At 35.9% G+C, this 20,720-nt stretch overlaps 1 protein-coding gene across 2 annotated transcripts in view; it reads left to right on the top strand.

Moving 5' to 3' along the window:
* Positions 1-1,680: 1,680 nt before the first annotated feature.
* itga10 (integrin, alpha 10) overlaps positions 1,681-20,720 on the top strand; it is a 77,162-nt gene continuing 58,122 nt past the window's right edge. The window contains exons 1-5 of one of the 2 annotated variants that reach the window (XM_005157916.4): positions 1,681-1,753; positions 2,516-2,766; positions 16,003-16,114; positions 19,244-19,350; positions 19,449-19,537. In XM_005157916.4, the coding sequence (XP_005157973.2) occupies positions 2,715-2,766; positions 16,003-16,114; positions 19,244-19,350; positions 19,449-19,537 (360 nt within the window). In that variant the 5' untranslated portion in view covers positions 1,681-1,753; positions 2,516-2,714. Of the gene's footprint in view, positions 2,064-2,515; positions 2,767-16,002; positions 16,115-19,243; positions 19,351-19,448; positions 19,538-20,720 lie in introns of both variants that reach the window. The other variant, XM_003200156.6, reaches the window with a different exon arrangement.

The raw sequence follows: 20,720 nt of genomic DNA, 5'->3' as shown, positions 1-20,720 counted from the left end.
TTATTTTTGGATGAAATTACTATGTTATTACATTATAGTTAATTACGATGTTATAATATTGTAATTACATTGTTATAACATTGTGATTACATGTATGATAGTAATGTGATTGTCTTTTTTTTATGTTTCAGATATTGGAGATTTTAGTAGTTTTCAAACATGATTTTTCATAGATTCATTTAAAAGATTTCAGTTGCAAATATTTTGAGATATAAGTGATAGAGAGAGTGGCAATTTCCACAATCAAGAGATACAGCATAATATTCCAACTCATTATTTGCACTGAATTATTTTTTTCAGTGATTAAAGGGATAATATCACAGGTAATAAAAATTGTTAGTGCTGAAACACATTTACATTACATTTTACATTGAGCATTTAACTTGCAGAATTATTCTCAATTATTTAAACTGACATAAAAAAATATAATTTAAAATGGAAAAATTGGCAAAATAAATAAAAAACATATAATTTACTTATAATTTTTTATATATTTAGTTTGCTAATTTAGGCGAGGCAGTGGCGCAGTGGGTAGTGCTGTTGCCTCACAGCAAGAAGGTCACTGGTTCAAACCTTGGCATGATTAGTTGGCATTTCTGTGTGGAGTTTGCATGTTCTCCCTGCATTTGTGAGGGTTTTCTCCAAGTGCTCCGGTTTTCCCCACAGTCCAAAGACATACGGTACAGGTTAATTGGGGATGCTAAAATTGTTCTTAGTGTATGTGTGTGAATGAGTGTGTATGTATGTTTCTCAGAGATGGGTTGCAGCTGGAAGGGCATCCTCTGTGTAAAACATGTGCTGGATAAGTTGACGATTCATTCCGCTGTGACGACCCCAGATTATTAAAGGGACTAAGCTGAAAAGAAAATGAATAATTAAATGAAGATGCTAATTTATTAAATTACATAATCAGTTTTACCTGCCTACCAAACCTCCACACACCGTGTTATCAAACACAGTAAATAATGTTTGAGGAATGGTGTAATGGAAATTTGGTGATGGAGAACAGCGAACAGGCAAATACAAGCACACCCTTTAATATGCTAAAACAGAAATAGGATACAATTGTGCTTTCATAGATCTCCCATTCCAGAAAAACTAATTTAGTTTTCTGGGTTGTGGTGAACCCAGACATGACCCAAGGCACTACAATGTTTTGACAAAGTCTTAACATAACAGAGCTTGATAATATCTGTGGCAGGAATAATTCAACCAAATCTTACTTCTTTTTAAAGAGGTCAGCCAGCATTTTTTATTTGATGCTAGAGAGACATTTACAATTACTAGCAACAAAATGATGCGTTATAAGAGTCATAAACATAACTCAATTCTGTCACAAAACAAGAAGGAATATTTAAAAGGAAAAGCAAGCTAATTGGCCCCTGTTATCGTAACCAGAATCTACATGGGGTTGCCAAATCCATAATATATTTGTTATTCGATTCACTCCGGTTGGAAATTGCAATACTATTTTCTTTTCCCCTTAAAACTTTCCAACAAAACCACATCTCATGTACTGATTCGCGTAGCTACATCGACACAAAAACACACGCAGAGATGGAGAGAGAGAGAGAGAGAGAGAGAGAGAGAGAGTGAGTGAGAGAGAGAGAGAGAGAGAGAGAGAGAGAGAGAGAGAGAGAGAGAGAGAGAGAGAGAGAAGTTTGTGGGCCAGGCTCAGTCAGAAACGGTTCAGTTCAGTTGACTGAGGCAGACGAGGTCTTGCTGCAGAATCAAGGAGCTCTTTCATTTTCTTGTAGGTATTTTTCAGACACGTTGTGGTCAAGAGAAAGCAGTTATTAACTCAATAAATAACAAAAAGGCTGTGCAAAAATTTATAATGCTTTCCACAATTGATATATAAAGGATAAAGACTTCTTCAATAACAGAAAATCGGAGGAAAATTATATTACTGTCAGTTGTCTTTGCTAATGTTTTCATTTTGGCAACTGCTCGTTTGCGACAAATGGATTTATCAGCGCGGGCTTTTTAACTAGCTACAGCAGGTGTTGGAGCTACGCAGACCTGCATTTCGGATTTATTTTGTATATGAGGGGAACGAGACGGTAAGTTTAAGTAAGCCCAACTGCTTAAATGTTTTATCAAGATTTTTTTTTAATAACAGTAATCTGCGTGTTTACACAGACACGCAATTTGTAGCTCCCTTGTCCAACGTTTCTTTAGGGGGGCACTAAAATGATGACTGAAATTGAAAGTTTATAACCATTTAACTATTATTGTTTTTGTGTATAAAGGAAGCTAATAGGCCTACATTTTTTGTATTGGCTTCCACAAGTTTTCCATTTTTGACAATTGTGTTTAACAATTTGGATTTCTGAAAATGTTGTTTTCGTTATTAATCACACACGCACAGCTGTGTCTAAAGTTTGTAGTTCATCTTTGAAACATAGTCAAATGTTTAATCCTTCCCCTACTTATTATTTATTTATGAATTGATTATTTTTGAGCTAAAAGTGACCTGGCCAGAATACTGTAGAGTACTGTCTTTCATGCGCAGGAGTGTGAGAGCGGTGTGTGCGCGACTGGACTGCACAACGAGCGCGTGAGATCTAGCATGACGCTGAAGAAGCACATCTACACCTGAGAGAAGATGCGCCTGCACGCGCGCCTGCATAAATGAGCGCGCTTTATTTACAATCACTGATAAAAACCCAATTGAAGGAGAAAAAAAGAGACTGAAATTACATAACTGACCAATGGAGATTCACAAGTACCTGCTGCTATTCAAGATCACCATTCTACTTAAAGGTAAGTTTAAATGCAGTATCATATGCGTGGGTTTGTATGTGCTGCACTGCTGCATGCTCTCAATCTCTCTCTCTCAGTCAGCTTTATGTAAAATAATCTCTTAATACAAATCTGTAAATACTGGCGTTTCCAACTGTCATCTGTAAACATTCTCCACTTACAAGACATGACTGTTAATTGTCTGTGACCTGTTTTTCCTCAGTCCTTTTTTACCACAGTTGTACTTTATATGATACCGTAATTACTGATGTGGCTCACTTAAGTTCAAGAATAGAGTTGATTGCATTTAATTAAAGTGTAAAGAATGAAAATGTTTTTATCTAATCATAACCAGATCGCTCCTTTTACAAAATAATTACTTACATTACAGAGTTTTATCTTCTAATAACTTCATCCAGACGTCAGCAAGATGGAGATTGTGAGGGAGACTTTTGTTTAAATTCAGGACCGGAAGAAACTAAGATTTAAGATAAAATGCAGCCTTCTTAATAGCTACTTTTTAGGTATACAAAATCACACGTCTGCAGAAGTTACTGTAAATGCTAGCAATGCTGTTTTAATGGAGCACAACAGTTGCGGATGAAGTATTTCCAGACTGTAGTCAAGTGCAATGTCACTAACTATATCATCATACGCATGTTTATGTGTTGTTTAGTCTGCATACTGTAGGTGCCGGGGTCTGTTTTGTGCATATGCACTATGGCTGCTGATGGATTCTGCAGATGCTGTGTGATGAGCAAGCTCTGTTATGTTCTGCTGAGCTTTAGATGGAGAACACAGGTGTGGACTCTGGGAATCCCACCCTCTTGCCCCCTTAATTCCTCCCTGCATTTCTCACTTCACTCTCAGGCCTTCCGCCCCCACCTCGTAGGAGAGCTGATAGAGACATAACATGAAAAGTAAAAGGCAGAGAAGTAAAATACATGTCAGAAGAAATCCACTGAAGCTTTCTGTAGTATAGACCAGATACAACCAGTCTGTTTGAAAAGAAGTGTGATTTAAGAACTGAGTGAAACTGACCTAAGAAGTCTTGAGATTCGGTTTACACTGTGTACGATACAATGTCACACAGAGGGGTAAAGATTAATGTGTGTCTGCAAGGGTTAGTTGTGTGGCATTAGTAGTTACTTGGATTTTAATGTAATCTGTCTATGATGAGTTGATATACAACTTGTATGCTGAACTATACTCTTTCATTTCCAAAATTAATATCAATAAGCTTTTTGAGTATTTGATCATTTGACACTTTAATGACATCAAAGTTAGTTCATGTGATTAAGGTGTGGTGTGAATCTCCCCAAAAGTTAATGTATTCGAAGTTTGAGGAAAATAAGTTATGTTATTTATTCATTCATTTTACTTCGGCTCAGTCCCTTTATTCATCAGGGGTCGCCACAGCAGAACTGCCAATTTATCCAGCATATGTTTTACGCAGCGGATGTCCTTCCAGCTGCAACCCATTAATGGGAAACACACACACTGGCCAATTTAGCTTACCCAATTCACCTATTCCTCATGTCTTTGGACTTGTGGGAGAAACCAGAGCACCCAGAGAAAACCCATGCAAACACGGGGAGAACATGCAAACTCCACACAGAAATGCCAACTGACCCAACCAGGACTCGAACCAGCGACCTTCTTGCTGTGAGGTGACAGTTCTAACCACTGAGCCACTGTACCATCTTATGTTATTTATATTTATTTTAATTCTTCTACCATTTATTTATTCATTCATTTTACATCACTTTAACTCAACCCAAGAAAAATTAAGGGTACAGCTCTCAAAAAAATTAATTTAAATTATTTTTCTACTCACCCTAAGATCATCCAAGATTTAGTCCATGTCAAGGGCTACAATCCCTCAAAACATATACTGGCAAAACCAAATCAATACCTTAGACTCCTGTTGATAATTTGAGGTTTTACAAAGTCAAAAAGTTGAGCTAAAATGTTTAGATGACACTTTTTATCATGGGAGTGTATTGGTTACATCAACGTTGGTTACACATATTTTTTTCTAAGTTTTGAATAATTGAAAACGGATCATTCTGTAGTATAAACGCTGATCAAAACTATTTGTACATATTTACGATTGTGTTTTAAGTAGTATTTTTTTTCATTTTCCTTCGGCTTAGTCCTTTTATTTGTCAGAGATCACCACAGCAGAATGACTCGCCAACTTATCCAGCACATGTTTCATACATTGGATGCCTTTTCAGCCGCAACCCAGCACTGGGAAACACCCAAACACTCTCACACACATACATAGGGCCAATTTAGTTTATTCAATTCACCAAAAGCGCATGTCTTTGGACTGTGGGGGAAACCGGAGCACCCGGAGGACACCCACTCGAACACGGGGAGAACAAGCAAACTTCACACAGAAACGCCAAATGGCCCAGCCAGGACTCAAACCAGCCATCTTCTTGCTGTGAGGCGACAGTGCTACTCACTGCGCCATTGTGCAGTTTAGTATTTCTTGTCTTTTAATATTTTTCCTTTATTACAAATGCTTGTTATACCTTTGACTCAAATATAGACTGTAGGAATAACATAACTTTTTTAAAACCATATTTAAAATAGATCAAATTGTTTCTCATTTCTGCGGGTTTCTTGGTAACATGTTCTCTCTCAGTAATGTGTCCCATATGTGTTCACATATTACTCATAGTGGCATGGCTGAACTGTACATTTGCATTTCTAAAAAGACTCATTTAAAGTGACATCCTTCCAGCAGTGGCTGAGAATGTCAGTGTTTCGCTATGGATTTTTTTGTGTGTCATAGTGTAAAAGTGTGTTTTTCTGTGCGTAAGGAGTAAGAGAATCAGAACTGCTTTTCCAGACTGTTCACCACCAAGCTACATAAATGTTTACAGTTGTCATGACAGGCCCCGGAGCCTGCAAGGACCAAGAAAACCCACAGAGCTGAGACACAGAACCAAAGATACTTCAGATCTCTTTCACAAAAAAACAAACACTGAAGATCGAGAACACAACAAGTGTAAATGTGAAGAGGGTGATTTTGGATGAAGAGAGTTTGGATATAGTTTAAGACACATAAATCATGCACATGAAGGGTTTGGACGTATCAAAATCAGGCTAGTTTTGGCAGGAACCATATGATGCAGGGGGGTTGTTATTGTGATACTTATGCAAGTTCACATTGCATTACTTTAGCCCATATTTTTTATTTGTTAAATCTCTTTTAAATGTCCAAAATTGGAAGCAAGTCAGAGCTCATTCACTCAAATGAGTGTCACGGAGTGTGAATAATCAAAGTTGCTATCACCAATGTGTCGCCTGTGAAATATTTATCATGGTAAATATCTGGACCTGTTGGTGATTCAAAATTTGTGTTGTGTTATTTGACTTCTGACTAATAAAAGCTCATTGGCGATTATCATTGGCAAGATTCAGTTCAGGGAAGAATTATAGACCGCAATGAAGACAGAACACATTTAGGCCACTACCACACCAAGGGGTAAAACAATACAGACCATTCCATTGACTTTCTATTGCAAGAGGCTGCCTTCTTGTCATTTGTGGCTTACAACAAAAACAGAACAACACCCAAAAGCTGCTGTAATGTAATGTATGTATTTATATAGTGCATTTATCATGTGTGGCCATACACCCAAAGTGCTTCACAATCATAAGGGGGGTCTCTTCACACCACCAGTGTGCAGCATTAACTTGGATGATGTAACGACTGCCACAGGACAATGGTGCCAGTGCGCTTACCACACAACAGCTATAGGTGCAGTGGAGAGGTAGTGACATAGCTAATTCGGTAGATGAGGATGATTGGGAGGCCAAATGGATAAGGGATGTGTGACATGGTGTACTGCAAACAAGTAAATAAACCAATAGCATTTTTTTTTTGTAAGCTACCGAACTGTAAAGCCTTATAAAAAATAAAAGAGACTTATAAAAATTTACCTTTTTTTAGCTGGTTTACCCTTCACCTTGTCACATAGAAGTTTTTTGGATTTATTTGTTTTTGTTATTTGTTAGAAATGACAAGGAAGGAGCTTCCCGCAATACAAAGTCAATGGAACGGGTTGGATTGTTTAACCCTCCGACGGGTTTGGCTTTCAGATTATAATGTGTTGGACTTTGTGAAGAAAGCTGGGGGAAACTTTGGCAGGAGCACCCATGTCTTTTTTGATGTTTTGTCTGAGATAGCCTTTCACATTGAGGTATAATTTCCAGCCTTGCACATGAAGTCTATATTCATGTGTGGCTTTGCGTTTTTTGTCTTTATTAGTTGTCGTGTGCATTTAGTTGTGAAACATACTTTGCGAGCCAGTTGTTAGTGATTGTTTCTTTGTAGTCATGCGGTGTTTAAGCTTCTGTCACCAAAGCAACAGGTTCTGCAGTGTAAAAAGCACTGTGATCAATGACTTTGAAAATCATACTGTGCAAACTAATTCTTTCTGTTGAACACAAAATATATTTTGAAGAAAGCTGTTTTTCCTACTATAGAATTCAAAATAACTTATTTTGTGTACAACAGAAGAAAAAAACTCTTAAATATTTATAACCATGTGAGAGGAGTCCTTTCATTTTATCTATTTTGCTTGTTGTTATATAATATGTGAGATCATGTGATCCGGAGGTAAAAAGAAGCAACTTATTGTGATGAACACTGGCTGATAAAGAGCCATGTGCTTGAAATGTTATACGCCTTGTGTCAGCCTTTTTAATTAGTTAGTTGGTGTTGCCGCCTTTTGAATATATATTTTTGCACTTTTTGCTGTTTGGCTGAGCACCCAGTTAAAGTGAGGTGTATGCTTTTGTACATTTTTTCAATGCTTTTGAATGTGTCCTTTTTGTTTGGTCCTCTATGATAGGTTCTATATACAGTGATCAGCTTAATTGAGTACACCCCATTTTGAAAATGAATATTTTTTATCAATTCCTTAGTGAATATAGGGAATATAATTTGGATGCATTTAAACAAAACAGATTTATTAAACAGATCGATTTATTAAAATTATCTTTTAGTCACCAGACATATCTAGAAACTGAAAGATAATTAAATTAAATTCAAGCAAAATACAACCTACAAATTCTTTTTTTTTTGCTTCTCTTGATTTTTCCTCTTTTTTAAAATTTGTATTTAATATTTCTCTATAACATATAAATTTGTGTGTACTAGTTTTTTTTTATTATAATTTAATTTGTTAGATAAGCTCCAGATTTGGCTTCAGTACTGACTAATCTAATGTATATGCACAAATATAATATTGTATAGCTTCCTATTAAAAATATGAATGTAAAAGGATAGATTTGTGAGGGGTGTACTTATATATGCTCAGCACTGTATAAATAATCTCAATATTTTTTAGCATATTCTTCAATAAAAACAAAAGTTATTGATTGGAAAATCTTGAGTTTTTGTGGCTGTAGCTTTTTAACATTTAAGTTTCTGCTGTTAATTTGGAGGTTTTTCATTAATTGGTGCAATTATTGTTAAAACATTGGTTTGAATGAATGCTTCAGTGACTCATAAAGACTTTTTTACATTATTGGATGAATCAGTGACAAATGACAAAGAAATGTAGTACTGTTTTTTTTTTTTTTGTAATCGACTGTAAACATCAGCAAATGCAATCCTGTGTGGGTGAAAAGACTAAAGATTGAAGTTGCTTTATACCAACAAAATGACAAATCATACTTAAATTATATTTTGGCAAGTTAGTGGCTAGTTTGTACAAAAAACACATAATCTCATTCATGATCTCTGCATGCTGCCGTGACAATTATAGTCGAGGTGCTTACTTTTTAATAAAAACATGTTTACATTTATTCATTTAACAAAAGCTTTTATCCAAAGAAACTTAGTGTAGAAATGAGGCAGTATAATAAAATCAAATCAACATTATGTTGGTGTTGTGAAAAGTGTGTATGTAGCAAGTTTTTTTTGTTTTTTCAATAAATAATTAAGGAACGACTTGATTAATAGATTAATAGAAGTAGGTTCATGTGTTGACAAAACAAAATGTGTCTTTTAGTTGTTTAGAAGTATAGGCCAGTTATTCTGCCAGCATGGAACAGAAAGAGTGAAAGCAACCTTGTGCCTCTTTTGGATGGCACCATAATATGCCAATTAAAGGCACAATAGGTTTTATTGAAAAACAGAAAAACACTAAAGATGCTTTAATATGTTGTCCCTTTTATTAGGCTGCACAACACAGCACATAACAGAAGCTTAAAATGTATTTAGATAAAACATGATCAAGACCAGAAGAACGAGAAGCGGTTTGCTGAGGCGTAATAAAAGCTCTGCTTTCGTGACACGTCACTCTTGTCTCAAATTATCAGTTGCTTCAGTGGCCTCATTTTACTTTGATGGCTTTTGGTAAAAAAAGCCGTACTTTGCTTTATACTAACAGTAAAACCTGCAGCTGTACGGCTGCACTCATTGTGCGTACCTACCATGAGAGGACGCAAATTAATTCAGCTTTTTAATTAATTAATTTTTTTATATATAATTTAAATAGATTTTTGAACAGTTTACACTATAATATATTGACAAAGCAAGAAATAATGAGAATAAAAAAAGTTGTGTGCTTTTGTGTTTTAAAGTGTGTATGTACTTGCATGGTGGGATATGGGTAAAGAAATCTATTGGCTTTAGTTGTGTTCGCGGTATTTGCACACGCTAAAAAATACAGTTCAGATAGCTATTGTTTAAAACAAGGTTCAAAATGAGTAAACTCTCTTTAAAACAGCTAAACCTAATTGAGACATTTGCCAATAGGCCTAAAACTAATGAGACAAATATTGCCTCCCCACACCGCAGTCTCATCAGCACCTGAGCCGGGGGAACTCCAGGCCCAGCTCGTATCTCATTCATCTGACAATTCTGATCTAGCTGCACAGCATACTCGCATGGAACCACTATACCATTCAAGCTGCTTAAACTATTTTATCTGACTGACTGGCACAAATAAGCTCCATTCTCACAACAAGTTTTTGAGTTCTCTTACCCTTTCAACCGAGTTTGTTCAAGCAAGGTTATCTTGAAACACTTCAGTACTGCTGCGAGTAGGCTACTTTATAAATGCTTATCAAACTACCTGCTTGATTAAATGAATTAAATTGTAATTGACCGGTGCCACTAATGGTTCTGTAAAAAAAAAACTGTGAAAACAGTTTAATACAGGCTTCTCTGAAACTGAGTATTTAACTTTAATTTTATTTAGGCTAGATTATTATTTTATTTAACAAACCAGTTTGAGTTTTGGGCCTGAAACATATAGCGGACTGGTTTTGAAGCACTTTACCTCCGATGATATTCATCACTTTTGTTTCTAGTAGATAACTGACTAACAAAAATATATTTAAATTAAGATACAATGATGTGCTTTCATTTTCTTGGTCTCACTAGCAGCAAGTTACAGTTTTTCTTGTTTGCTTTGACCTGGTTAAAGAAACTAGGTTCCACTTCATTTTCATTTTCACTATCCCAGCAGAGCAAAAGACCGGTCTTGCAAATGTGTAAACTCTTTCTCATTGGGTTGACACATTTTCCCCACCATTTTTCAAAACAGCTATCACGGATGTCATTCAAGCAGTCCAAACTCCATTGTTTTAGTCATGGTAACCAAACAGAAACCATCTGTTCCTAACTATTAGAAACTACCAACATCAATATGAATTCAGTGAAGCACCGGTTTGACACTACTTCACACAAATCTTCAAAAAGCAATCAGTCTGCAAACCTTATAAAATGGTGGAAGGTCTGTGTTGTTCTGTGACAGCATGGATGGAGGAGGTCAATAGTGGCTATGTCTTATACTCCCAATAGATTTGACTGTATATTGGTTTACATGTGTTTTCTCTAATATTTACAGTATTTTATTACTTTTGTCTATTTTTACAGTATTTCAGTTTTCAGCCACAGTTTGAAAATTGTCATGAATTCAATATAAATGTAATCAAAGCATTTCTTATTCTGGATTCAATTCTTTGCAAAAAGGCAAATTTGACAGCTCAAATAGAAAGACAACAAATGGCATTGGCAATAGGCTACAATGACAAGCAATGGTGGTGCACTGAGTTCTGTATTTTTTATTTTGTTGTCCATTGTGTAATGATTAATTGAAGAGCTCATATACTTGTTTGCAAGTTGTGTTGTTTGAAGGTAAAACTAGCTTTTGTTGCATATTTTAAATGTTTTGACACGGTATGTGCCTTTTGCCAGCAAAATGTGTCATTTTGACCATGAGTGCCGCTGTTTAGGCCTGTGTGTTAACTGTTTTGAAAATGTGGAGTTTCAGTTGACAACTGCATCCAAGCAATCGAGAAAAACTGTAAGTTGAGGGAGTGTTTAAGCTATCATACATTTAGATTTAGTAAAGGTAGATGAGCTGTCACTGGGGTGGTACCTTTTCAAAAAGAACTTAAAGGGTCCATTAAAGTATATATTAGTACCTACAACATTTAAGAGGAACACTTATGCACTTTTTAGATACTAATATGTACCTTTGAGGTATTAATATGGACATTTTAGGCACAAATTTGTTCCTTTTGAAAAGGTACCACCCCGGTTACAGCTTGCATACCTTTTTTTTCTGAGAGTACAGTAGCTGTCATGTCTTGGACACCTCACCATTCCCAGACATCTTGAATGACCTACCTGAGAGGTAAAATTTGAACCACTGAAATGTTGTTTCTGACATGCCAGTGGAGGGTTGACTGGAGAATCTGGTGGTTAATCATGTCAAAAGTGAAAAATGACAAAAAAATCTAACAAATTCAACAGATTAGTACTGAGGATTTGCAAACCAAAGACTCAAGGTTTCAACAACTGAGAGAAAATCTATCTTAGAATGTCTGTTTTTGAGCCAGACTGGTTACTGTCCAGGACGCTGTTGTGCACAAGAAAGACTTGGAAATTTGGTTGAATACAACTCACTCAAGTGTTTAAGCTATGGAAGAAGAAATACTGGTCTGTAATTTTCTAAAAGTGCTGGATTTACCATGGCTTTTAGGAGCAGTGGTGTAATCGAAGACTGCTAAAAGGGATATGTTGATGTACTGTACAAATGAAGTGGATATAGCTTGAAGGAGATGAGATGGAATATTATCGAGCAGACAAGTAGACTGTTAAAACGGATGGGTTTTGCATGAGAGGGAGCATAGCTTTGCTAGCTAGATGTTTTTGTCTGTTGGCGATACAGAGAACTTTGCACTGATGCACTGTAAATGAGCTCTGCACTTCTTGTCAGCAGAAAGGTGTTAAAACTGAACATAGAATATGTTCTGAAAAAGTTTTGTGCTTCTTAATGTTCTGCAGAGAATTCATAGAAAAAGAGGACGTATGTATGGATGCGGCCAATGGAAGACTGGAGAATCATTGACAAGTGACAAATTTCACTAAATTCCACCTGTTAATATAAGTTGCCTATATAAGTTGAAGTCAGCAAACGAAAGTTGTTGCGCACCTCCTGAATGTAATTGTGGCGAGGGGGCGTGGCCGAGAGCCGTGGGAACGGGGTGAGGCCACCGCGTGAGTGGATACACGTGCGGTGCGCACCTGCCTCGGATCCCACGGAAGGAGCTCTGGACCATAAAAGGAGGACCGATGGCAGAGGAAGCCGAGAGAGGACCGGGCCCGGGCATGTTATTTTACTTTTGCTTTCAGTTTGACGGCAGTCTCCGCGAGGAGCTGCCGTCCGTTTGTTTTGATTTTAAATGGCAGTCTCCGTGAGGAGCTGCCGTCATTATTATCAATAAATCATTTTAAAGCTCCGTCGGTTCTCCGCCTCCTTCTTCCCGGCGGCCAAAGGGCCGTAAACTTTATTACAGTAATGTTTGCTTTGCATTGAGGATAACAGAATTCTGTAAATCAAATTATTCGTTTGTATCCAATAAATTGCTAATATGGTAAAGCTTGAAGAAAAACCTCTCCTGACCTTTTTTTATTAAACACGCATGGAATTGATTGAATATTCCAACAGTTTTTACAATGAAGCATGCTGAAAAGACATTGACAGAAGGAAATTGACAAAGTAGGGAGGGGAGGAAGATGTTTAAAGAGCATATGATATTTAGAGGACATGTTAATTTTGTTATGATAGTATTATGGTATTTTTTGTACTGAATACATTAGTAGTAAAGGAATAGCGCTGTGATGGAAACATACAAAGGTCAGAGAGTTAAGGCCAATGATAACAGGTACTTCAGATAGTCAGTGGGCAGAGTGGATGGCATGGGCTGGCCTTGATGAGTGGTTGGAAGTGAAGATGCAACCATTATGGAGAAAGAACTACTTAATGTAAAAGGAAAACTCCACATTGAAACCTTTTTGTACAGTAACATGCCATTTTTGATGCTAGAGGTTATTCTTGAACCTTTGATGGAAGCAAAGAACCTTCAGTTTTGTAAGGTAAATGTGGCATATTATAGTGCTACAAACTTAAATGTCATGGATTCAATTTTTGATAAAACTACACCTTAAAAAGCACTGCATGACTAGATAATGAGCAACTTACAGCAAAGGAAGAAGAGTCCAAAACAGGCAACGAAAAAATGAGAGCGCAAGAGAACTATGGGAATATTAGGATGGAAAAAACAAAAAAGCTTGTCTCATTTATTCTTTGATTCATATGGATCCCCCTGCATGATCTCCTTCCACTGGAAAGAGAGAGAGAGAAGATGAGAGACTGAAAGAGAGAAATGTAGGCACCCTGTTTGTGGTCTGTAGAGTTTGGTTCCCTGCCTGCCCCCTCCCTCAAAGCCTCCCCTTTTGCTTTTTGGGTAAACAATCCTCTGAAATCCACTCAGAGCATAACTTTACCCACAGTGAATGAGACCTCAGTGTATGAAGGGTCAAAACCCGTATCACACAAAACAGATATGTTTCAGAGTTGGTATTATGCTGGGAGTGTGATTGACTGGTCATCTTTGTTCCACAAGGCTGTTTTGGTCAGTCGGTTTATTTTGAAATGCTTTTGCCATGAGCTACAAATCCACTGGTGAACTTCACTTTCACTTCACCTCTCTCTCTCTCTCCCACAGTCATATAAAGGCCAGGTCTGTATGTCATAACAGGGAACCACTATGTTCAGTAATTTTGCAACTGACGCCCTTCCCTCTCTTCTCTCTTTTGCAAACTCTTTTTCTCTGGCCTTTTCCTGTCTCTCTGTCACTCCATCCATGCAGTTCATTCATCAACTACAGCTGTTCCTCACGGCTCTTAATCTCTTGCTGCTTGGACACTTGAGATACCAAAATGAATATATCTTCATGTTTCCACATATTTTTAATCTTAGCAAATAGATATTGTGTAGAATATTATTAAAATGTTGTAATGTTGTGCAAGGAAAATCTAGTGGATCGGGTGGTTCTAGACATGTGGTCTTTAAGCTCAGCTGATAATCAAACACATCTTCAAGGTTTCTGACTATTCTCTATAGAAAAATGGTTGATGTGTCTATCTGGCTTTTTTTTTTTTAAGTATTGGGTTCCCTAAAATTATGTCTTGGCAAGGTTTAGTTAAAGGTGATGGTCCTTCAAAGAAGTGTCTGTCAGACTTGCTGAGGTTAGTGTAGGTACTCCAGATCATCAGGCTGGAATGAGAGGTAAAGTTGAGTGTCATCAACATAGCAAGGATGTATAAAGCCATATTTCTGAATGACAGGTTTTGCCTCATAATTGGGGAATAGAAGTGTACACTACCTGACAAAAGCCTTGTCGTCAATCCCAGTTGTAAGAGCAACAAATAAACGAATCTGTTGAACTGCATCGCAGTCATCACAAATACTGCAGAAGACCTATTGGAACCCACATGGACGCAAGATTCTCACAGAAATCAGTTAAGGTTAATGAAGGAAAAATCATGGTTTGGGATTGCATTCAGCATGGGGCTTTGCGAGAGATCTGCAGAGTGGGTGGCAACATCAACAGCATGAGGTATCAAGACATTTGTGCGGCCCATTACATTACAAACCAAAGGAGAGGGCAGTCTCTTTAACAGGATAGCGCTCCTTCTCATACTTCAGCCTCCACATCAAAGTTCCTAAAAGCAAAGAAGGTCAAGGTGCTTCAGGACTGGCCAGCCCAGTCACCAGACATGAACATTATTGGGCATGTCTGAGGTAAGATGGAGGAGGCATTAAAGATATATCCAAAGAATCTTGATGAACTCTGGAAGTCCTGCAAGAACGCTTTCTTTGCTATTTCAGATGACTTTATTAATAAGTTATCTTAGTCATTGTAGAGACGTATAGATACAGTCGTTCAAGCTCATGGAGTCATACACAATATTAATTCTTATTCAAGCAAAGTCAAACTTTACTGTTGTAATTAAATAATTAAAAATCAAGGCATGATCATATTTTATTTTGGTAAAATACGCATAATCTAGAGGCATTTGCCTTTCATATAAGCCATTTCTGATACCAAATGATCAACTAGAAGGCAAGTTATTATTTGTTGTTCCCAAAACTTGGATAGGTGACAAGACTTTTGTCTTATAATGTAGTGGACTGAGAACCGAGCCCAGATAGTAGATAGATGTTCTGATATGTTTGCACATATTTATCATCTTAGCATATAGATGCATTTTTTTTAAATGTATTCAAGATTTGTGTGTAGACATTTGAAATTAAATGAAAGTATGCAATGCAATCTGAACCATTTCAATTTACAGCAGCAACTATTTGGCTACAATGGTAGTTTTATAACAGAAGTGTTTGGACAATGTGTTGTTTTTGTTGTTGTTGTTTTTATTTTAAATAAATATTACTAAACCATAGCAAATGTTTAAGCATGTATGCTTTTTAAGTAATTCCTTTATTTAGTGCTTTGAATTAAACTGCTATAAAAAGACAGTCAAAATATTTTGAATATTACAGATCATTACTATTTCAAATAAATGTTTTTAAAACATCTTACCAACTTCAGCATCCATGTATATTTTTAAGTAAGGTCTTTTGTTCGGACATGCTGAACATTTATCCCTACTCCTAAATCTAATCCTGACAATAACTTATCCTTGAAATCAGAGAAAAATTATTAAATTAGTCTAGAAATACAAAACCCTTGTTGTAAACCTGACTAACGATAAACCTATTCATCATATCTGATTTGTTCATTTTTCTATTTAGCCATTCAAATGATCCAACATGTTAGATTTGGAGTATAGATGTGTATAATATTTAGTACTATATTCTATACTACAAAGTACTAATACAACTCTTGCACTCTCTCTCTCTCCTTTAGGGCTGTGTGAATGTTTTAATATTGATGTAAAGAGACCAAGGATCTTCAGTGGACCAGAAGATGCTTTGTTTGGTTTCTCTGTGTTGCAGCATGATGACAATGGAGAGAAATTGTAAGTTATGTTTTAGTACTTGTTTATTTTTGTAACTCACATGTAGATTTAAGAACTAGGTTTATTATAGTGTTAATTAACCTCGAAATTAAAATTCTGCCAACATTTATTTACCGTCATGTTGTTCATCTTCCAAAACTGAAGATGTTTTTAGCAAATTTGAGATATTTCTGTTCCTCCATTTAAAGTATATTCATCCAAAACTGTCAAGATTCAAAACATTCATAAAGAGATCATAAACTATATCCATATGAGTCACAAGTAGTTTATTTTGTATTTGAAACAACACGAGGATGCGTAAATAATGGCAAAATTTTAATTTCAGGGTAAACAAACCATGTCGGTTGATTGCAAACCATAATAAAACAGGCATAAAATTATGGAATGTTTTGCTGTTCTTTCAGAGTGTGCTTTTTAGTGCTGTTTGTGCTGCTCCTTGTGCTGCAACACAGGCTCATTGGAAATACATGCTTCAGCCTACATTTTTTTGTGAAACTGCAAAAACGTACCTCAAAATCTGTTTCAATTGTAGTTTATAATAAATGATATAGTGCAGTATGACCAATGCTAACAATTTTTGTTCCTTTAAACACTAATGATAATTACAGAGACATAGTATTGGTAAATAAAAAATTATTTTCTCTGCACAAAACACAATAAAAATCACAAAACAAAGAACAGTGGGGTGGCGCAGTGGTGCAGTAGGAATTGTCGCCTCACAGCAAGAAGGTTGCTGGTTCGAGCCTCGGCTGAGTCAGTTGGGATTTCTATGTGGAATTTGTATGTTCTCCCTGCGTTCGCGAGGGTTTCCTCCGGGTGCTCCGGTTTTCCCCACAGTCCAAAGACATGTGGTACAGGTGAATTGGGTAGGCTGTATTGTCCGTGTATGTGTGTGAATGAGTATGTGTATGGATGTTTCAGCTGGAAGGGCATCCGCTATATAGAACATATGCTGGATAAGTTGACGGTTCATTCCTCTGTGGCGACCCCAGATTAATAAAGGGACTAAGCCGAAAAGAAAATTAATGAATGAATGAAATTAACAAGGTCTAATTTGCATAATAGGTTTAATTCACATATCCATCACTATATGGATAATCTTTCTGGCATTGTCAGTTTGCTCCGTAGCTCACTTTGTACAGTGTTGCGGTTGCAGTGCATTGCTTTGAGTTCACTGAAGCACGTTTCCATAAGACAGGTAAAAGCAGGGTAAGGTAGAAGAAAAGTACTTGGTTGCAGTTTTGAAAATCCTATTGGTTGTGTTTAAGAAAGGATTTAGGTTAGTTAATCGCTGGTCTAAGTAATGTGTATGACAAGCCTCACCTTCTCGTGAACATATACAAGAAGGATCATATAAGAATACATACTCTAAGTAATGTATTAGAGATTTCCAAAATGTAGCCCTTGAAAAAGATTTAGTATTCTCTAAAAGTATGCAGTCGTGTGCAGTAAACATGAGCCAGGCTAAAACTGGGTTTGTGTAAGATGAGTAAACTTGCAGAGGAGCAGGAGTAACACACGAGAAGCTAGACAATAACTGAATATGTAAAGCACTGATTATATATGTGAAATACTCGTATGAAGCTATATCTGTAAGAGGCATTCAGGAGAGTGAGTAATATATTATCAAATTAATGTACCATCATGACAATGTATGTAAACATTCATAAGAAGTGCATCTATGGAGAAGACATCTCTGGTGTGAAAACAGTTGCATATGTTGCAGTTGTCAGGGCCAAAAATAACATGAAACCTCAGACCTCTCTGTAAAACAAGATGGTCAAAAGTTAAAATGAGAACACTTAGAGGTGCATGGGAAGAAAACTGTGAGACTATAGATTGCTATAAAGTTTGCTCTGCACTATCTTGGCTTTATCATGTTTAATAAAGTCTATCCTCTGGTGGTGAAAACCTACAGTCTGATCATGGTTAATTAATGGAAAGGCCGGTTAGGGCCTCCACCTCACGCTAGTGGTCTGAGCCGTTTTCTTGCTAAAATCGTTTTTATTTGCATTGTACAAATTATCTTTATTGACATTGCTTTAGCACATAAATAGTTATTTATATTCACAATAAAGAAACAAATATCTATATAAAATGATCATTATTTAATGAACATTAAACGATCATTGACAGGTAAAGGTCATGTGATCATCAGGAAGCTAGCAGCATCTCATTTCTCATGTGTTCTCTCGCAGTACGAGTTACTCTTCTAAGGTAACCTGCAAGAGAGACCGGATACCACATGAACTTGAATCTGTGCACAGACACAGCCATGACCTTTATTGCCTGCCTCTCACCTGATTATTTATTTTAAAATTTGGACAGCAAAAATAAAACAAATATATTCTTTAGGCGCAAAAAAAGAGGAGCAGAAAATGAATATGAGCAGAGACAAGCACAAGATCCTCTTTAGCATTTTAATGTAGGTAAACAAGATTTTAAAAACATAATCTAGTTGCACAATCATTAAAAATAGGCAATTACAAATGAATAAACTTCGTCTGAAATTTTTGATCTTTTCCCGGTTTTAAAAGACAAAGCTTAAACTTGGTCTAAAAAGCATTTTACTGAAATGCAATTTTACTGAAGTCTCTCGCTGGCATATTTTGCACACTGTTTTTTTTTTTTTTTTTTCCTGAAACATGTTTATAAGAGTTTTAAGCCTACTTTAATCTCTGAAACTTGTCTCTCTAAAATCTAGACACCAGTTAAATAATAAGTCAAAGGCAGGAACAGGGAATAATAAACACTTACTTATTTTATTCATGAATCAGTTTTTGCTCTGTATAATGTTAATTGTTGTTTTTTTTGCTTTTTTAATGAGTATATAATAAGTAGAAGAAATGTGGCAAATCTTTAAGCATTACTTTTCAGTTTTATTGACTGCATTAAATGAACAATAAACCATTGTGGGCTGATATGCAATGGCAATACTCCACTAAATAACTAAGAGCAAAGTGATTCTGCTCCAAAATGATTCTGCTCCCAAACGTTTATGGCCAGCCCCGGTCCACAGTAATATATATTTATGTTTCACAAAACTGTAGGCTGGGTCACGTATTTCCAATGAGCCTGGACTGTTGTTTTGATATTATATTTTGACTAATGCATTGTTTTATTAAACAGACTTCTAGTTGGTGCTCCATGGGATGGACCACAAAATAATAGGAAGGGAGATATTTACAAGTGCATTGTGGAAGATGAGAATTCCAATTGCTCCAAAGTTAATCTAGGTAATGAACTCACTGTCTGTAAACTGAAATGTACATAAACTGAGTGTTGTGCATCGAGTGCTAGTTAACTATATGCTTTTGTGCTATTCTGTGTACAGGTGAAAATGCATTTCAGAATGTGTCTCGAAATCTTAAAAACTCTCATTTGGGGATGACCCTGACCCCTACTGATTCAGACGGCTTCCTGGTGAGATTATATTCGAGCATCTGTAGATGATTTTAAGCAATATTTGGATTGTTAAATTGTTAAGAGATGTTATATATATAATATATATGTTATATATATATATATATATATATATATATATATATATATATATATATATATATATATAAGACACTTCTATACAGCTTAAAGTGACATTTAAAGGCTTAACTAGGTTAATAAGGTGAACTAGGCAGGTTAGGGTAATTAGCCAAGTTATTGTATAACGATGGTTTGTTCTGTAGACTCTCGGAAAAAAAACTAGCTTAAAGGGGCTAATAATTTTGTCCCAAAAATACTTTTAAAAAAATTCAAAACTGCTTTTATTCTAGCCAAAATAAAACAAATAAGACTTTTTCTAGAAGAAAAAAATATTATCAGACACACTGTAAAAATTTCCTTGCTCTGTCAAACTTCATTTGGGAAATATTTAAAAAAGAAGAAAAAAATAAAAACGGGGCTAATAATTCTGACTTCAACTGTATATATATATATATATATATATATATATATATATATATACATACACCATGTGTGTGAGTAGGCATGAGTATGTACATGTTTGTGGTGTGGCATTAGAATGAGTGGTTCTAAAATCCCCTCTGTCTCATCCAGCCACCACCATCTGTTATGACCAGTCTATCATTTGCCTGTGACCACCTGCAAAACAGTGGCCACTATTGGAATGACACATTATAGTGTCAGTGTTCATATACTGTATGGGTGTGCGTATGTAAAAATAGTTCTCCCAAAAATGAAGGTTTTGTCACTCACCATCAAGGTCTGGAATGACCACAGGCCTTTATTTTTCCTGTGGAAAACAAAATGATAAATTGAAGTGCCATTTACTCAGTTCACTGATTTCCCACTGTAAAAAAGTGATTAGTTACTTAAAGCGAGTAAAACAATTTCCTCAAAAGAAACGAGATGACTTTACAAAAATAATATAAGTAAACCCATTGTAACTTGGAACTGTTAAGTTGAATTTGTATAACTATGCAAATTGTACTCACTTTTTTTTTTAAGTCACCTAATCCTTTTTACAGTTTCAGACTAATTTAGGATTTCTTTTTTAAAAATAATTACTGCAATTATTACAATGTTACATATTTGGTGCTTCATTAAGTCTATAAAAATCTACGATTATAGCCTGTATTGAATTTAG

This window comes from Danio rerio, chromosome 16 (assembly GCF_049306965.1).
Source record: "Danio rerio strain Tuebingen ecotype United States chromosome 16, GRCz12tu, whole genome shotgun sequence".
Lineage (NCBI taxonomy): Eukaryota > Metazoa > Chordata > Actinopteri > Cypriniformes > Danionidae > Danio > Danio rerio.
This window is presented reverse-complemented; position numbering and strand designations above follow the sequence as displayed.